Source organism: Antechinus flavipes, chromosome 3 (genome assembly GCF_016432865.1).
Source record: "Antechinus flavipes isolate AdamAnt ecotype Samford, QLD, Australia chromosome 3, AdamAnt_v2, whole genome shotgun sequence".
Lineage (NCBI taxonomy): Eukaryota > Metazoa > Chordata > Mammalia > Dasyuromorphia > Dasyuridae > Antechinus > Antechinus flavipes.
Window position 1 is genome coordinate 539,041,958 of NC_067400.1, and position 16,215 is coordinate 539,058,172.

At 36.4% G+C, this 16,215-nt stretch overlaps 1 protein-coding gene across 2 annotated transcripts in view; it reads left to right on the forward strand.

Annotated features, from left to right (window-relative positions):
* Positions 1–5,288: 5,288 nt before the first annotated feature.
* Positions 5,289–16,215, forward strand: part of LRRC63 (leucine rich repeat containing 63) — a 76,360-nt gene continuing 65,433 nt past the window's right edge. Inside the window, exons 1-2 of one of the 2 annotated variants that reach the window (XM_051987308.1) lie at positions 5,289–6,543; positions 14,533–14,741. In XM_051987308.1, coding sequence (XP_051843268.1) covers positions 14,651–14,741 — 91 coding nt within the window. In that variant the 5' untranslated portion in view covers positions 5,289–6,543; positions 14,533–14,650. The remainder of the gene's footprint in view (positions 6,544–14,532; positions 14,742–16,215) is intronic. The other variant, XM_051987307.1, reaches the window with a different exon arrangement.

Sequence of the window (16,215 nt, forward strand, 5' to 3'; positions counted from 1 at the left end):
CAAGTCCTGCAACAGTCTTATTACCAGCCATGCTCTTTCAGTGTCAGATGTTTCTTAGGTCTTTTCCTTTGTTTTGAGGTTTTTCTCCTTTTCTGTCTCTCTCCAGGTGCTCATTGCCACCCATCTGTTTCCTTCTCCATCTGTTTCCTTCTCTGTCTGTAGGAATATAAGCAAATCCTCTCTCCCAAGCAGTTAACCTATCTAGTCCTTTCTATTTACCACTTTCTAAATCTCTCTTCACCATCTGGCAATTACATTGGAGCTGCTTACACTGGACATTGCCATTCTGTTGGGTTAAAAAACCTTGTATTCTCCCCATCTGTAATCCCTTTCTGTTATCTGATTGCTTTTCAGCGCATTGATCATATCAGAGTCCTGACCTGCTAAAGACTCTCTGGGTGTAACCTCAGCTGCCACCCCACCTATCTTTTAATTGATATCTTGGAGCTAGGCCTTGCCTCTCATTTCCCTGGGTCAATCTACATTCTGAGGCCCAGTAGAAGCCCTTGTGGCATTTTGGGCATAGGGTTTGGGGTTTTATTCTCTCACCCTGTCCTCTCACTCTGGGCTCTCAAATGTCCAACTTTTCCACAATGAAAACATCGACGACTCTCTCTAGAAGTCCCTTGCCAAGAGGGACCCTGTCTTTTCATGTTCATCATAGTCTGGGTATAATAAGCATTTGTGCCCACTGTGGCACAGCGGCTTATGATCTTCTCTAAAGGAGCATCTTTGTCTAGTTCCCATATAATTCTTTTGCAAACCTCATTGGCATTTTCCTTAGCCAGTTGTCTTATCATAATTCTTGTAGCTACATTTTCTCCAATAGTTCTTGTGACAGCTGTCTGCAAACATCCCACAAAATCCGCAAAGGGTTCATTGGGACCTTGCTCTATTTTTGTGAAGGCTTTACCGCCATCTTTCTCTGGGAGAGAATCCCAAGCTCTTGTTTCAGCAGCAGTGATTTGTTCACAAGCTGTTGTGGGGTAATTAATCTGTTCTGAATTCTCTCCATACTGACCTTCACCTGCTAGTTGGTCAAAAGTGATTTGTACATTAACTCCTGTTTTCCTATTGCATCTGGCTTGAATCCTACATAATTCATGATACTCCAAAAACCACAACAAGTTTTGTCCAGGTTCTAAACATGTCCTTGCTATGGATTTCCAGTCACTCGGGGTTAAGATTTCATAAGTCAAATTATCTAGTAATATCTTAACATAACACAATGTAGCCCCATAAAGAGTGCAACCCTTTTTCAAATCCTTAATTTTTTCCAGATCAAAAGGAGTGTATCTTCTCCTTTTTTGACTTGAAGAATCAAGCTCTTCAATCACAGGGTATGAATTTATTTTTAAATCAGATATATCCTGTCCTTCTCTCTTAGCCTTAACCAATGCCTTTTGTAATCTTGCCATAGGCTGCTTAATAGGTGGTTCCGTTTGTGTCACTGCCTCTCCCCCTCCTCCTTTTCCCTCCACCCATGAAGGGTTAATTGAGGGAAGTAGGTCAGAGGATGGGAAATGCTCCTGTTGTGAAGTGCCACACTCAGAGTTGTACTTAACTCCATTCTTATCTGATTCTTCATCCTTTTCACCTAGTTTAGTTGGATTCTCCCTTTCCTGCTCTTTCATCTTTTTCCTTATTCTATAACTTGGATAATTTCCTAAAGCCAGTTGTATTAAATTATATGCATTAAGTGTGTCTTTGGAAATTGAGTCAGGTCCATTTTCATTCTAGAATTGACATAATTGCTCTCTTACTAATTTCCACTCATTTGGATCCAATTCTTTTTCCTTAGAGAACCAAGGAGATGTGTACTGTACAGCTTCTAAAAGTTCAGTGATCTGCTCCCAAATTATAATCAAACCTTGGCTTTTCATAAGTCTGGCAATGCTCTCTACACATTTTCCTTGAAGAGGAAAGCTGTTTTCTAAACATCTGTCCCATTTTAGATGAAATTCTACTTTAGCTCTTCAACAAAGTTTCCTTGTTGTACTCACCCTAATTTCTGGGTTGAGGAGACTTTTCCACTGAAATCAGGATCAGAGGCTTTTCCACTGAGGTCAGGATCGTGTCTGTTCCACGTTCGAACACCAAAATGTAATGTTCTTCTCTAAAATATAATGTTCTCTGGGAGCAGGTTTCTCGGGGGGCTTCTGGGAGCAGCCTTAGTTTCAGTTCTGAGTAATCACCCCAAATGCAGCCAGGAATTAAAGTCCAAGTCCTTTATTTTCTCTTTCAAGTATTGTCTCCTTCCTTGGGCCCAGTTAGCTTTCTTAGAGGCTTATCTCTCTCCTTGGTTCCGAGAGCTCTTGCTGCTAGTCCTTTGTCTCTTCCAGCTTCTGCCTTTAGCTCCCTCCTTATCTCCCCAGCCAGCACCGGGGTAGAAAATGGAATGAATCTGTCTCCTCCTTTAAGAATGGGTTTGTGTGTCTGGCCCTGAGAGCTTCTTGCTTATATGCTATACACTGAGTACACACCAATCATTATATCACTGGGAAACCATTATTTGTTGTAGGATTAAATCAATTCTAAACTAGATTTAACCATTGTCTCCTCAATTCCACTTAGTACCTTGTTTCAAGTTCTGGCCCATAACATCTCCTTGTAGGATCAGCTCAATCGTACCAAACCATGCTAAATTAGATAATTATTGTCTCTATCAATTCCACTGTCTTAGTATCTTATAAGAATCTTAACATTTATAATATTGAACCTTTGTTTTTGAAAAGGAATAACATACTTTTTCTTCACTCATCACTGGGAAAAATACTGGTTTCTTTTAAATATCTAAGCTGAGTATCCTACCACAGTGCATTATAAATAATGTTTTCTTTGAAAGGTGCCCCATGAACTCATCTCAAACAACAATAAACAAAGCATTAATCATTTTGAAAGTAAAAGAAAATGTCAGGCTAAATAGTTTCTTCCAGTAGGAAAATGTTATGTTTACAGTAGGACATTGAAAAAAGCTCAGAAAAGCATTTATTTAAAGTAATATTTTTTTATTAAAATACATTTAAGACAACAAAATTATCTCTGTTAATTGATGGAGAATCAAAATAAAGAACAGATATAAATAATGAAGTTTAAATCACAAAAAGCTTTTATAACTAGCAGCGAGGAACAAAATAATTCTCCTGATACATATCTGGTTGTATTAAGGAGAAATGAAAGTCTTATATGACAATTGTATTAGCATAAGTAAAAGAAAATATTAACACATTATCAATAAGTAGTCTATCCAATGAAGCCAATTAAAATCTAGTCTCTTTTTAAATGCTGCCAATATTCTAAAGATGCAGATATCTACCTCACCTCTTCATTTTACATACAATTTTTAAAATTTTAAAATGTAAAATAATCACAAAAATGTAAGTCACTTCAGCAAATTACAAACAAAAAAAAATTGGGGATGTTAGCTAATAGTCTGTTAGAAAATTTTCTGTCTTTTTTAAAGAGAGTACAAGAAGAGTTGTGAAGATTGCAAGTACTAATTACTTAAAATCATTCTCAGGTAGTCAGTCATCAGAGTACTTTTTCACCTATGAGCAAATCAGAGTTCTCCATACATTTCTCATACATTATTTAAAATCAATAACAATATATATGGGGTGGTGAAGTTACTTTTTTGTAAAGCTTTTATCTCATTTAAGTAATACATAAAAATCCAGGATATAATCTTAGCGTTCATGACTATCAGCCCCCTTTTAAATACAATCTACTAAAACATGTGGTTTTGTTAGACAAGCTGCCTCACATGAATATGCCCAACAATAAGAAGTACTACTGACAAAATAAATAAGTCAGCTAACTATATATTCTGTTCCCTTTAAATCAAAAGGAATGAACTAAACATTCATTAAATGCTTACTGTGTGCTGGGCATTGTTTTAAGAGTTGCAAATATTATCTCGGCTGACCCACATAATTGCCCTGTGAGGTAGGTGCTATTATTATCCCCATTTTATAGATGAGAAAACTGAGCCAGACGGAGGGTTAAGTGACTCGCCCAAGATCACACAGCTAGTTAAATGTCTCAGATCAGATTTGAATTCTGAATTAAGCCCAGAACACCTCTCTGCTGAGGTTAATCTGTTTTTTAAAAAGCATGTTTAAAAACAAAGAAGTGGACATGGAAATGTCTTGTCAATCTAAACAATATTTGATAAAATTCCAAATACACCAGAAATTTGCATACTATTTACATAGATATTAGTATATGCTTTGTATTATGTTAAGATACAGGTATATCTAAGAAGCTACCCCTCAAATCTTGCTTTCCTTAAAACTCTCTCTCAAAATGTGTATCAGAACAAAATATTCACAAGTGGAAAACACATAAAAATCCTTGTCAATAGTATTATTTAGTAAAATGGGCATTTATCTGTTAAGAAAAATACCTATAAAGGAGAAAAGGCTTGTTCCCCTGGTGACAAAGCATTTCTTAATCATACCAGGAGCATCACTTTCATTTCCATACTGCTACGTACTCTTAATGGAATTTACAGGGCAAGCATTAGGTGAACTGAAACTACAAAAGTTTTCAGGATAAAATAAATATATTTTCAAAGACATTGAAAGCAAAATAACCCAGGATCCTGGCCCTCATTCTGTCATTTAAAAAAATCTATTTAAATTGGGGACATAAGGTTTTGCAAGGGTAAATGTTGAAATCAATTTATCCATGTATTTTGAAAAATAAAAGGCTATTAAAAAAAAGAATAAAACTGCCCTAAGTCTTTGGGGGTAGCGAGGAAAAATCTGTTTAAATCGGAATGTTTCCTTTCCTCCTTCCCTCATCTGACAAAAATTTATTTATAAATGAACTAATCAGGAAAATGTTATTTCGAGTTTTCTCTTGAGATTTCCAGCCATTTCCCTAACATCCAATCTAATAAGCATTCTCTAGAGCATAACCAACCAGATTGGAACCATATCTATCTTTGTGATTGATCACTTAGGAAGAGATCACAGAAGGAAAGTCAGACAGCCAAGGTTTTGGATGACTGCCTAGTGAGAAGGCAACTAATCTTCAAGGAAGGAAGCAGATTTATACTTTAACCCTTAAAAGGATGAACAGTTGAATAGAATTTCTTGGATGGGCCATAGAAATTGAGGGAATTACCATTAAAGAAATGATAGAAATAAGAACGTTAACTTTATGGAAATAGGGAAATCATCTTCATTAATCAGGTATATAAGTCCTTTCATTAAATCTATTTATATAAATTTCCAAGAAGTCAATGGAAGTTTAGTAAAGAAATTTCTTATTTTACAGGGAATTAACCTAATCTTTCAGCACCTGTTAATTAAACTTCTTGCATCTCCATTTCTTAGAAAACTAGAACTTGTAATTTTCCATGTTCCCTACTACCAGAGTAAGGAGTTTACATATATATATTACTTTCTTTTCTTTTTCGAACGGGGATTTTTATTTAAAGAAAGTTTTTTTTTTTTTCTTTTTGCAACCTTCCCCTTTCCCACTCACTAAAGGGCATTTTGGCCCGCACGCACATGCACTAATAAACACACACTGACCATATACACAGAGAAAGCCTACCCAGAAATCTCCAGCAAACAACTTGACAAGAAAGACACCAAGGCAACACCAACATACTTTGCTTAAAAAACATATGGAATGCGACGGACAAAACAGGTGCCTAACTCACATTTGGAGAGTTCACTCTCTGCTCCTTTATTCTTATAGATGCCCTGTATCTCAGCAATTTTTAAAAGAAAAGAAAAAAAAAAAAAAACCACCCAGAACCAGTTGCATTTAAAGCGCAGCCCAAGCAGAGAAGTGAATAACATCGCCAGCCCACTGCATAAAATCTCCGGCCCGGGAGAGAACCTAGAGATAACAGAGGGAAATGCGACATGAGAACTAAGCTTGGTTACCGAGCAAGGAGCGTCACAATAAGAGGTAGAATGGTGTTCACCAGGGCTCTGTAATTCAGCGGCATGTGGCACTAGCGTCTCCTCCTGCCTCTACTGCCTGCAGCCTCTCTCGTGGCCCAATGCAGGGGAGGAGGAAGGTAAAGGGCCCCTGTGAGCACTTTGCTCTCTCCACAGCTGCAGCGGCGGCCGCAGCAGCAGAGCCGCCAGCGCGCTCCTCTCCTCCTCTCCGGGGAACGCGCCTCCTCCTCGCACTCTCTCCCAAGCACTGAGCGCAGCTCTCCTCGGCCTTACCCAGCCCGTCCAACCCTGCCCAGCCCTGCCCTGCCCTGCCCTTCTCTCAGTTTTCCTGGCAGGGCTCTCGCGGACGCCCGTGCCTCCTGCCTGGAAGGAGCACGCGCTGCAGCTGCAGGTGAGGGCAGGGCTCCCCCTGTTGCCAAGAGCCGGTCTCCAAGACGCAGGATTCTAACCATAAGACAGAGAGTGGGATAGAAGGAGAAACTGGGACCAACGTCTGGAGGGACTGGGATTTTGAGCACAGTGGATTTCTAGAAATAAGGAGTACTTACTACTTTCTTGGAGGCATCAGGGGACAGTGCGGAGAGTAATCCAAAGGCAATAACTCATTCAGTTCCTAGGAGAGGTGAGCCTTCCCCCTTACCTGCCCATGTCCCTTCTCCTTTCCCTCCCCCAACCGACTCTTTCATCCAAAGTAACTCCTAAGCCAAAATAAAAATAAGAAAGTTAGTCTCATCACTATCATTTCCTCTGGTTAGTAGTTTATACCTTAGCCTAGTTTGGAGACCATCCTGAATTTTCTAACAGTACCAGGAGGCTCTTAATAGCTTCTACCTAATAAAAAAAGGTTCTATTGTATTTTTGCCAATGGATGAATCAGCTTTTAAAGGACCAGCCTAGCTAAATAGGTGATGAATTCTTTGGAGATGATCCTCTATGAAGTCAATTTAAAAAAAAAAAGTATCAGCAGACCTGATAGTCCCGTTCCACTTTCACATTGTAGAGATAGGTTAGAAGAACAAAAGATAGAAGATTCCAGGAATTAACATATTTTTCGACCTATTAATATTATTTTAACTTTATTCCAAACGGTATACAACTGATACTGGAAGAATGTGGGAGTATTTCCAACTCAACACACTGCCTGGCATACAGTAAGCCATTACTAAATGACTGATTGTTTAGGACATCTTGGGCAAGTCATTCATGTATTGGAGATTGGTTAAGTCATAAGTAAGAGAGGGGGGGGAAAGTTGGTCTAGAAAACTTCTGGGCTCCCTGCCAGATTTAGATTTATGATCCTATGGTCCTCGTCTTGTGACTGAGAACTTGGCTGACTAGTAAAAGAAACAGACTACATCAGAACTGATATTCTCACTAAAGGAAATCTGAAAAGACATTTCAGATTTACCTTAAAGGGACAATGGGGTTAGCAGAGTTGGTCTGATATCCCCCAAAAGCAATAAAACATAATGCAAGGAACCCTGAGTCATCTCATCTTTCAGTGCTTGTGAGACAAAACGACCACAATGAAGTCTTGCTGCTCCTGCACCAAAACATGCTGCAAAAGTCAAGAAATGCTGCGATGAACTTGACATCTAATCAATCGAACATTTATTAAACACAAAGTTCCAGGCACTGCACTAGACATGGACATTTATAAAGACAAAAATGAAATCAGTCCTTGCCCTCAAGGAGTATATAGTCTTTGAGAGGTAGACATATAATTAATACTAAATTAAATTAATACAAAGGAAAAATATAAGTACTTTGGAGGATGGCACTAGGAGTTGGGGGGCATAAGGAAATAAAGAAATGACACTTAATTTGGGTTTTGAACGAAGCTAGTGATTCTAAGAATCAATGGTGAGAAGGAAGAATATATTCCAGATACAGGAACCTGACTGACTATGTTTAGGAACAGAAGGAAAATGGAATGTTTCATGTAAGGATAAGTAAACAGGTCAGTTTTGATTAGAATGTTAACTATCTGAAAGGGATTGAAGTAGAATGAATAAATCTGGAAAGGTAGGCTGGACTTTAAATACCAAACAGAGAAGTTTGTATTTTATGTTAGAGGCAATAGAGAGCTTTTGAAGCAAAAAAGGGATAGAATTATAGATCTCAAGATTTCAGAGATCAGCTAGTCCCACTCTTTTAGATAAGGAAGCAGGCACTAGGATGTTAAATATGTTGGCCAAGATCATGTTAATAGTCTTAGACAGAATTTGAACCCAGATTCTGTGTTCTCTCCATATCATCATCAGTATGCTTTAAGAATAGTGTTTTGGCAACTGTGTAAAGTATGGAATAAAATAGGGAAATCATTTATGAAGACTATTTAGGATTGCAATCTTGTAGTTGAGCTACTTGGGTTGTGTCCAATTCTTAATGACCCACTTTGGGGTTTTAACTGACAAAGGTACTAGAGTGGTTTGCCATCCAGCTCATTTTACAAATGAGGAACTGAGGCAGACAAGGTTGACTGATTTGCCCAGGGACACACAGTGTCTGAGGCCAGATTTGAACTCAAATCCTCCTGATTCCTGGGCTAGCATTCCTATCTACCTTGCCACCCATCTGCCCCCTCTTCCTGGTTATTTAGTTTAAAGATAAGAATAAAATGAAATCCTTGTAGTCTAACAGTTAAAAAGATTTGTTTAGCCATAGCTTGGGAATGATGTTGAAAAAAGGCTATGCAATGGGGACATCATTGTTGATAGAGCTATGTACATCTTCTCTAAATCGATTGTCTTCCTTATAGCATGGCTATATAGAATGATATGCAGTGAAGACATCAGAATTGATAAAGTTGAATACAGTATCCCAGTCTTTGAGTTTCTTCTCTATGATGTTCTAGGGTCAGATATCAGGGAAGACTTCCTCTTGGTTTTTTGTACTTAGGTGACCAGGAAAAGATTTCAATGGCCTGAGCCTCTGGTCCCTTGAATCAACTTATTGATTCTGTATCTTTTAAGAAACAAAAGTAGGCCAAAGGGAGATAGGGAAGGGATTGGACTTTGATGCAGAAAAATGGGAAACAGTAAGAGACAAAAATATTAAGCTTAATTATCCCCATAGCCCATAAAAGAACAAAATAAAAGTCATTCTAAGGAGAATGCAAAAAAAAAAAAAAAAAGCAAAACCCTAAAACCCACACAAAGCAGCAAACCAAGATCTCCTTGCCAATTTCCCAAATTTTTAGACTTAATGCCATTTCCTGGCTTTAAAAACATAACTTTGGGGTTTCTATTATTTTATTTTTTTCGTTAACAAGCTGTACTAGGCAATAAAGATTTCTGTTTTGGGGAGAAAGTTCATTCAATGTTAGAAAAGTATTAGAGATTTTATTAATCCATAAACTTGCATGTATTTTTTAAAGATATTTTTAGTTATTTTGTTTTTTTTTTCATGGAAAGAAATTGTACTTTGATGTACTTAACACAATTATATATTTAATTTTTTTATTCTAGAGCAACATGCATGTTAAAATGTAGTTTTGATTAGCTGCCTTGGGGTTACAATTGGAATATTTCAAAACCTCATCAATTCTGTTTTAGTAGGAGTGGTAAGAACTAAAATCCAAAAATAGAGATAACAAAAAAAAGCATCCACAATTTAAATACAAATTTATTTATAATGTAATTTGTAATTTTTAATAATATGGAATTTTTAATAATGATAGAAGATTAAAGTCATCTTTTAAAACAGTAGTAAAACCAATGAATAAGCATCAAGTCCTTACTTTATTTCAGGCAATATGATAAGTGCTGAAGATTAAAAAAACAAAACAAACTGAAAACAGTACTTGTTCTCAAGGAGTTTGCATTCCAGTGGAAAGGCAATATGTTTATAAATATGTGCAATTCACATGCAGAGGACAAATAAGATAGCCTTAGACAAATGAGGAAAGGTCTGGCTGCTCAGGAAATTGGGAAAGGCCTCTTGCAGTCTGAGTCTTAAAGAAAGTGAGAAATTCCAAGAGGGAGAAATGAGGGAAAAAAGTAAATGCATGGTAGACAGCCAGTTCAGACACCTGCAAAAGTGGGAAATTGAATATTCTATGTAAGAATGAGCAAGGAAGCAAGTATGGCTAGACCATAGAGTGAATAAAGGGAATGATTTATAAGAATGATGTGATTAGTGGCAGTGCAGAGAGTTGAGGTGTGAGAATCCCCTTCTAGTCGGCGCAAATTCAACATGAAAAATTCACACACCAGAAATATTAGTAGCAAAAAAGGAAGTTTTATTGGCACTGAGAAGCCAGTTTTGCTAGGAAGACTGACTTTCTCTGTGACAAGGTCCTGGCAGAGAAATAACAAAAGGTTTTCACTAAGAAGAGAATGTCTTCACAGTGGGAAGGAGTCCTGGCAGGCAGCTATGCCAAGGAGAGAGGTTCAAGGCATAATCCTGCTTCAGACATTCTGCAAAGAAATGAGTTTAAAATGGTCTTTTTTTATAAGAAATCAATTTTTAAAAATAACTTTTTATTGACAGAACCCATGCCAGGGTAATTTTTTTTTTACAACATTATCCCTTGCACTCACTTCTGTTCCAATTTTTCCCCTCCCCTAGATGGCAAGCAGTCTTTTACATGTTAAATAGGTTACAATATACCCTAGATACAATATATGTGTGCAGAACGGAACAGTTCTCTTGTTGCACAGGGAGAACTGGATTCAGAAGGTATAAATAACCCGGGAAGAAAAACAAAAATGCAAGCAGTTTATATTCATTTCCCAGTGTTCTTTCTTTGGGTGTAGCTGTTTCTGTCCATCCTTGATCAATTGAAACTGAATTAGCTCTCTTTATCGAAGAGGTCCACTTCCATCAGAATGCATCCTCAAACAGTATCATTGTTGAGGTATATAATGATCTCCTGGTTCTGCTCATTTCACTTAGCATCAGTTCATGTAAGTCTCGCCAGTCCTCTCTGTATTCATCCTGCTGGTCATTCCTTACAGAACAATAATATTCCATAACATCCATATACCACAATTTATTCAGCCATTCTCCAATTGATGGGCATCCATTCATTTTCCAGCTTCTAGCCACTACAAACAGGGCTGCCACAAACATTTTGGCACATACAGGTCCCTTTCCCTTCTTTAGTATCTCTTTGGGGTATAAGCCCAGTAGAAACACTGCTGGATCAAAGGGGATGCACAGTTTGATAACTTTTTGAGCATAGTTCCAAATTGCTCTCCAGAATGGCTGGATATATTCACAATTCCACCAACAATGCATCAGTGTCCCAGTTTTCCCACATCCCCTCCAACATTCCGCATTATCTTTCCCTGTTACTCTAGCCAATCTGACAGGTGCGTAGTGGTATCTCAGAGTTGTCTTAATTTGCATTTCTCTGATTAATAATGATTTGAAGCATATTTTCATATGTCTATAAATAGTTTCAATTTCATCCTCTGAAAATTGTCTGTTCATATCCTTTGACTATTTATCAATTGGAGAATGGCTTGATTTCTTATAAATTAGAGTCAATTCTCTATGTATCTTGGAAATGAGGCCTTTATCAGAACCTTTGACTGTAAAAATGTTTTCCCAGTTTATTGTTTCCCTTCTAATCTTGTCTGCATTTGTTTTGTTTGTACAAAAACTTTTCAATTTGATATAATCAAAATTTTCTATTTTGTGGTCTATAGTGATCTCTAGTTTTTCTTTGGTCATAAATTCCTCCCTTTTATAAGAAATCAATTAAATGAGATTCCTTCAATGTTGTCACTGCCTCCAGGCCTAGATTTCCAGTTGAATGAGACCACTTAAGTTTGAGTTAAGCAAGAGTGGTACTGAACTAATTTTCAAATCAATAGAGGGTGCAGCTAGTCCCACCAACATAACAGAACGAAGCCACTTTATCTTGATTCCCTGAGAAAGGCCTCTCCCAGAGGAGTTTCTCAGAGTTCACCCCCCTGGCTTCCCCTCCATAGTCAGGGAGGACAGTTTCAGGATTCCCTCCATCAAGAAGACTTGGAAGGATAGATGGGACCAGGTAAAGAACCTTAAAAGCCAAAAAAGAAAAGTTCCTGTTTGATCTTAGAGGTAATAGGGAACCATTGGAGTTTAGTGAGGGGGAGTAACATCATGAAATTAGTATTTTAGGAAAATAATTGTCAGCTTTAAATTTGAGCTTCACTCTTTAAACATTTCTTCAAGAACAAATAAAGTCACAGGTATTCAATATTTGTATACCTATCCTTTTTTTTATTATTATTTTTAAAGGTTTTTATTTCCAGAATATATGCACCAATAATTTTTCAACATTGACCCCTGCATAGGCTTGTGTTTCAGATTTGCCCCTCCTTCCTCCACCCCATCCCCTAGATGTATGCCTATCTTTTTAAAGTAACTACAAAATATTTTCAAAAGCACAATTTTTTCTTTATGTAAATTATGACAAAAAGGGGGTTATGTGCATTATTAGTTTCAGACAACACATTTTCCTTCTCCCACTTCTCCCTTTATTCCTCCTATGCACTCACTCTATATACCCATGCACTGAATGTATTTTCTAAGGTTCAAGTACAAATCCATCATGTACATTAATAATTTGAGGACACAAATATTCTAATGCATATAGATGCAAAACTGATGGTCTTGTCATTGATAAAGTGTAAAATCAGATTTTTTTTTTTAAAGGTAGTCAAATATCATAACAGATAACAGAGGGGCAGGTTCAGAGAGGCAGAGACAGGACCGCAGTTCCATAAGTAGTAAGTGGCAAAGCTAAGATTCAAACCCAGATATTTTTAATCTAGATGTGTATTCCCATACCACTTAAGACAAGTTTCTCTGGTCAGGTTTTCCATACTAAATGTGAAAAAAAAAAAAAAGAATGGGCTTCTTTGATAGATTGTAAAAGAAGTTTCTTTTACATAGCATAAGTTGGAGAAGGCTTTAGCAACTGTACTTTTTAAAAAATCACAGGAAAGGAGGAAGGAAGGAGCAGAGGGAGGGAGAAAGGAAGGAAGGCACAGAGGGAGGGGAAAAGGAAGGAAGCAGAGAGAGGGAAAAAGGAAGGAAGGAAGGAAGGAGGGAGGAGGGGAGGGAAGGAAGAAAAGAGGAAGGATCATAGGAAGGAAAAATGGAAGAAAGGACTTATTAAGCACTTACTATGTGCTGGTGCTGTGCTAAGCACTTTTACAAGTGATAATTCATTTTCTCTCAAAATAACCCTGTGAGGTAGGTGCTATTATTAGGTTCATTTTATATGTGACTTGACCAGTCACATAGCAAGTAAGTTTCTTACTAGATTTAAACTTGGATTTTCCTAATTACAAGGCCAACACAATCCATTTTGCTATGATAAAATAACTTTATAGATATTAAAACTTTAATTATATGTCAACAATCTGTGATTTCATTTGGTGTGTTTCCTTCCCAGATGACAACCAACCCCTCTATGACTTAGTGGATAATCTTTCAAAGTTTCTATGATATATATATATACACACACACACACACACACACACACACACATATATATATATATACACACATATACATATGTATGTTTGTGTATATGAGCACGCACATGCAGATGTGTGTTAAAATTACCACTCAGTTTGTTAATGATTCTGTCCAAATATAGCTAATTTTATCCTCAACCAACCTATTATTATCTGTATTCAAAGCCTTTCTACCTTGATAAAGCCTGTTAAATGTTGTATTCTTGCTGGCATGACCTTAGGGTTCAATTCCAAACTATTTTGAGTTTTTTTAGAATAGGATTTTAATAAATGATTTGGGGCTTTCAAAATAATTAGTCTTGAAAACATTTGCTCCCAGTGAAATTTTTTTTGTCATTTTCAAAATTGTCAAAATTTTGACAATTCAAAAATGTCAAAGATTTTCAAAATTCTTTTTTTATATAACTTTTCTTATGCAAACTTTAAACAATGCCATTTTCTGGCTTTGAAAATATAACTACACTAGAGAGCACTAGTAAAAGAGGTTATGGGGATGGAACCAAGATGGCAGAGAGCAGACACATATCTATCTGACAACCTCCAAGCTTCCCTCAAATTTACAGCAGATTAAGCTTCTGAAGTGGTTTTGGAGTAACAGAACCACAAATATTTAGAGGACAACAAATTTCCAGAAGAAGATACTTTGGAAGAACTTCAGAAAAACTCTATTTGAATTGGGCAGGTGCAGAGGCTGTCAAGAGTGCAGGACCCCATGGGGCAAGGAGCTGAGGTGGGGAGCCAGGACTTTGTGGGATTTCAATATTTCACTAAAAATTAGAATTGAACAAATGGAAGTGAATGATTCAATGAGACTTCAAGAATCAAACAGAAGCAAAAAAAAAAAAGAAAAAGAAAAAATAGAAGATGGAAAATGGAAAATAAAAATATAACTACTTTGGGGTTAAAAGATAATACTTATATTATTTCATTCCTCTTAATGATTCAAGCTGTACTAGGAAGGAAATATTTCTATTTTGGGAAGAAAGTTCATTCAGTGTTAGGAAAAACATCACACAAATTTTATCAATCCTATAAGGTTGCTCATATTTTTAAGTTGTTAATTTGTTTTTTCATGTAAAGATATTATTCTAAGTATTTAACACTTTATAAATTTAATTTTGTTGTTTCAGATAAACATGTTAAGATGTAGATTTGATTAGCTGCCTCAGGATTGCAATTAGAATATTTCAGAGCTTCATCAATTCTGCTTAATGAGGTCTGTAAGAACAGAAATTAATTTTAAATAAAATGCTTACACTACCAAAACTCCTTCGAAAACCTCTGCCTCCAAAATCCCAACTTAAACCACTTCAACTAAAGAAAGGAAAAAAGCAGACAGGTATGTAATATTAATCATAGAACTCCTCAATCTCGGTAAAAATAGAGTTTTAGATAAACACCAATGATAGAAAATACACTTCAAGTGAATATAGAATAAAGTAAATAAATACTTCCCTGACACTTAGTCTGATTTCATTTTACATCTCCAAATTTCAATCTCATTCCTAATCCCAACATAAATTTCCCTTTAGATAAACTGCTATAGCATGTTTTCTAAACATTCTATACATGTATCTTTATGCCATTATTAACATCACTGGCCCTTCCTATGTTGGTCTCTCATCCAATTGGCCTGGAAGTTTGATTTCTATGAAGCTTTCCTAAATACAACTAACAAATTTATCTTTTTAAAGCATGTTTAATCACATCATCCATTTTTTTCCACTCCAGCTTTATGGAACTTTGATATTAAAGGAAATGTAGATGCCATTAAATCTTGACTTTCTTCTCACCACAAATAAGGAAATTTACAGAAAGATTGGCTTAATGGTTGTACTTTGTCTCCCCGCAGGATAAATCTCTTAAGCACAGGGATTATCATATGTCTTTCTATCTCAAAAAAGAAATAGGTAAAGAGATAGAGCAAGACAAGCATTTATTAAGCACCTGCTATGTACCAACCACTATGCCAATGTCTGAGAATACAAAGAAAGACAAAACTTAGACTACTTTCAAGGAGTTCACAGTCTAATAGGGAAGATGATATGCAAACAACTATATACAAATGATAGATACCTACATAGATGATGATAATTTAAATGTACATATAGATATTGAAACAGGTTGATTCTGTCTTCTTAATTGATCATGTCTACAATTAACTGATTTTTGTCCTGCAACTGCCTGCTATGATTCTTTGTCTCTGAACTTAATTCAGAAATTTAACTCTCCTGTAATGAACTGAGTTTAGAAATCCACTTTTCCTGTTAATCATTGTTCTATTCTTGTGTCAAGGAAAATAGTTGCACTTGAAGGATATAGACGGACACTAGGGATTCTGGTCTCGAATCTCTATACAACTAAGCTATTGTTCAAGAATGTCTGGTTTTATAACCAAAGATACCTGATTCACTATCTCTATCCTTGCAGATGCAGCTGGATTCAAACAATGAACATTTCTTAGTCACAGATGGGAAGGAGGGGGTGTGGCTAGCCTTAATTTCCAATTCTCATCCAATTTTCTTCTATCTGTGATGCTAACCTTACTGTTTATGTACTCCCTAAAACTATAAAAAGTGCTACAAAACCCATAACTGTTTTTTGCTGAGGAAGCTGAGATCCTATTTGCTGGTAAATTCATGCTTTACTAATTAATTGTGTCTTCTGCTTAGAACTTTGTGTCTCAGTCATTTATGTTTTTTTAAATTGTTACAATATCCATTTATCCCTATTAATATCTATCATTTGTATATGGTTGTTTGAATGTTGTATACACTTATTCATCTATATAGATATCTCTATATCTTTGTAAG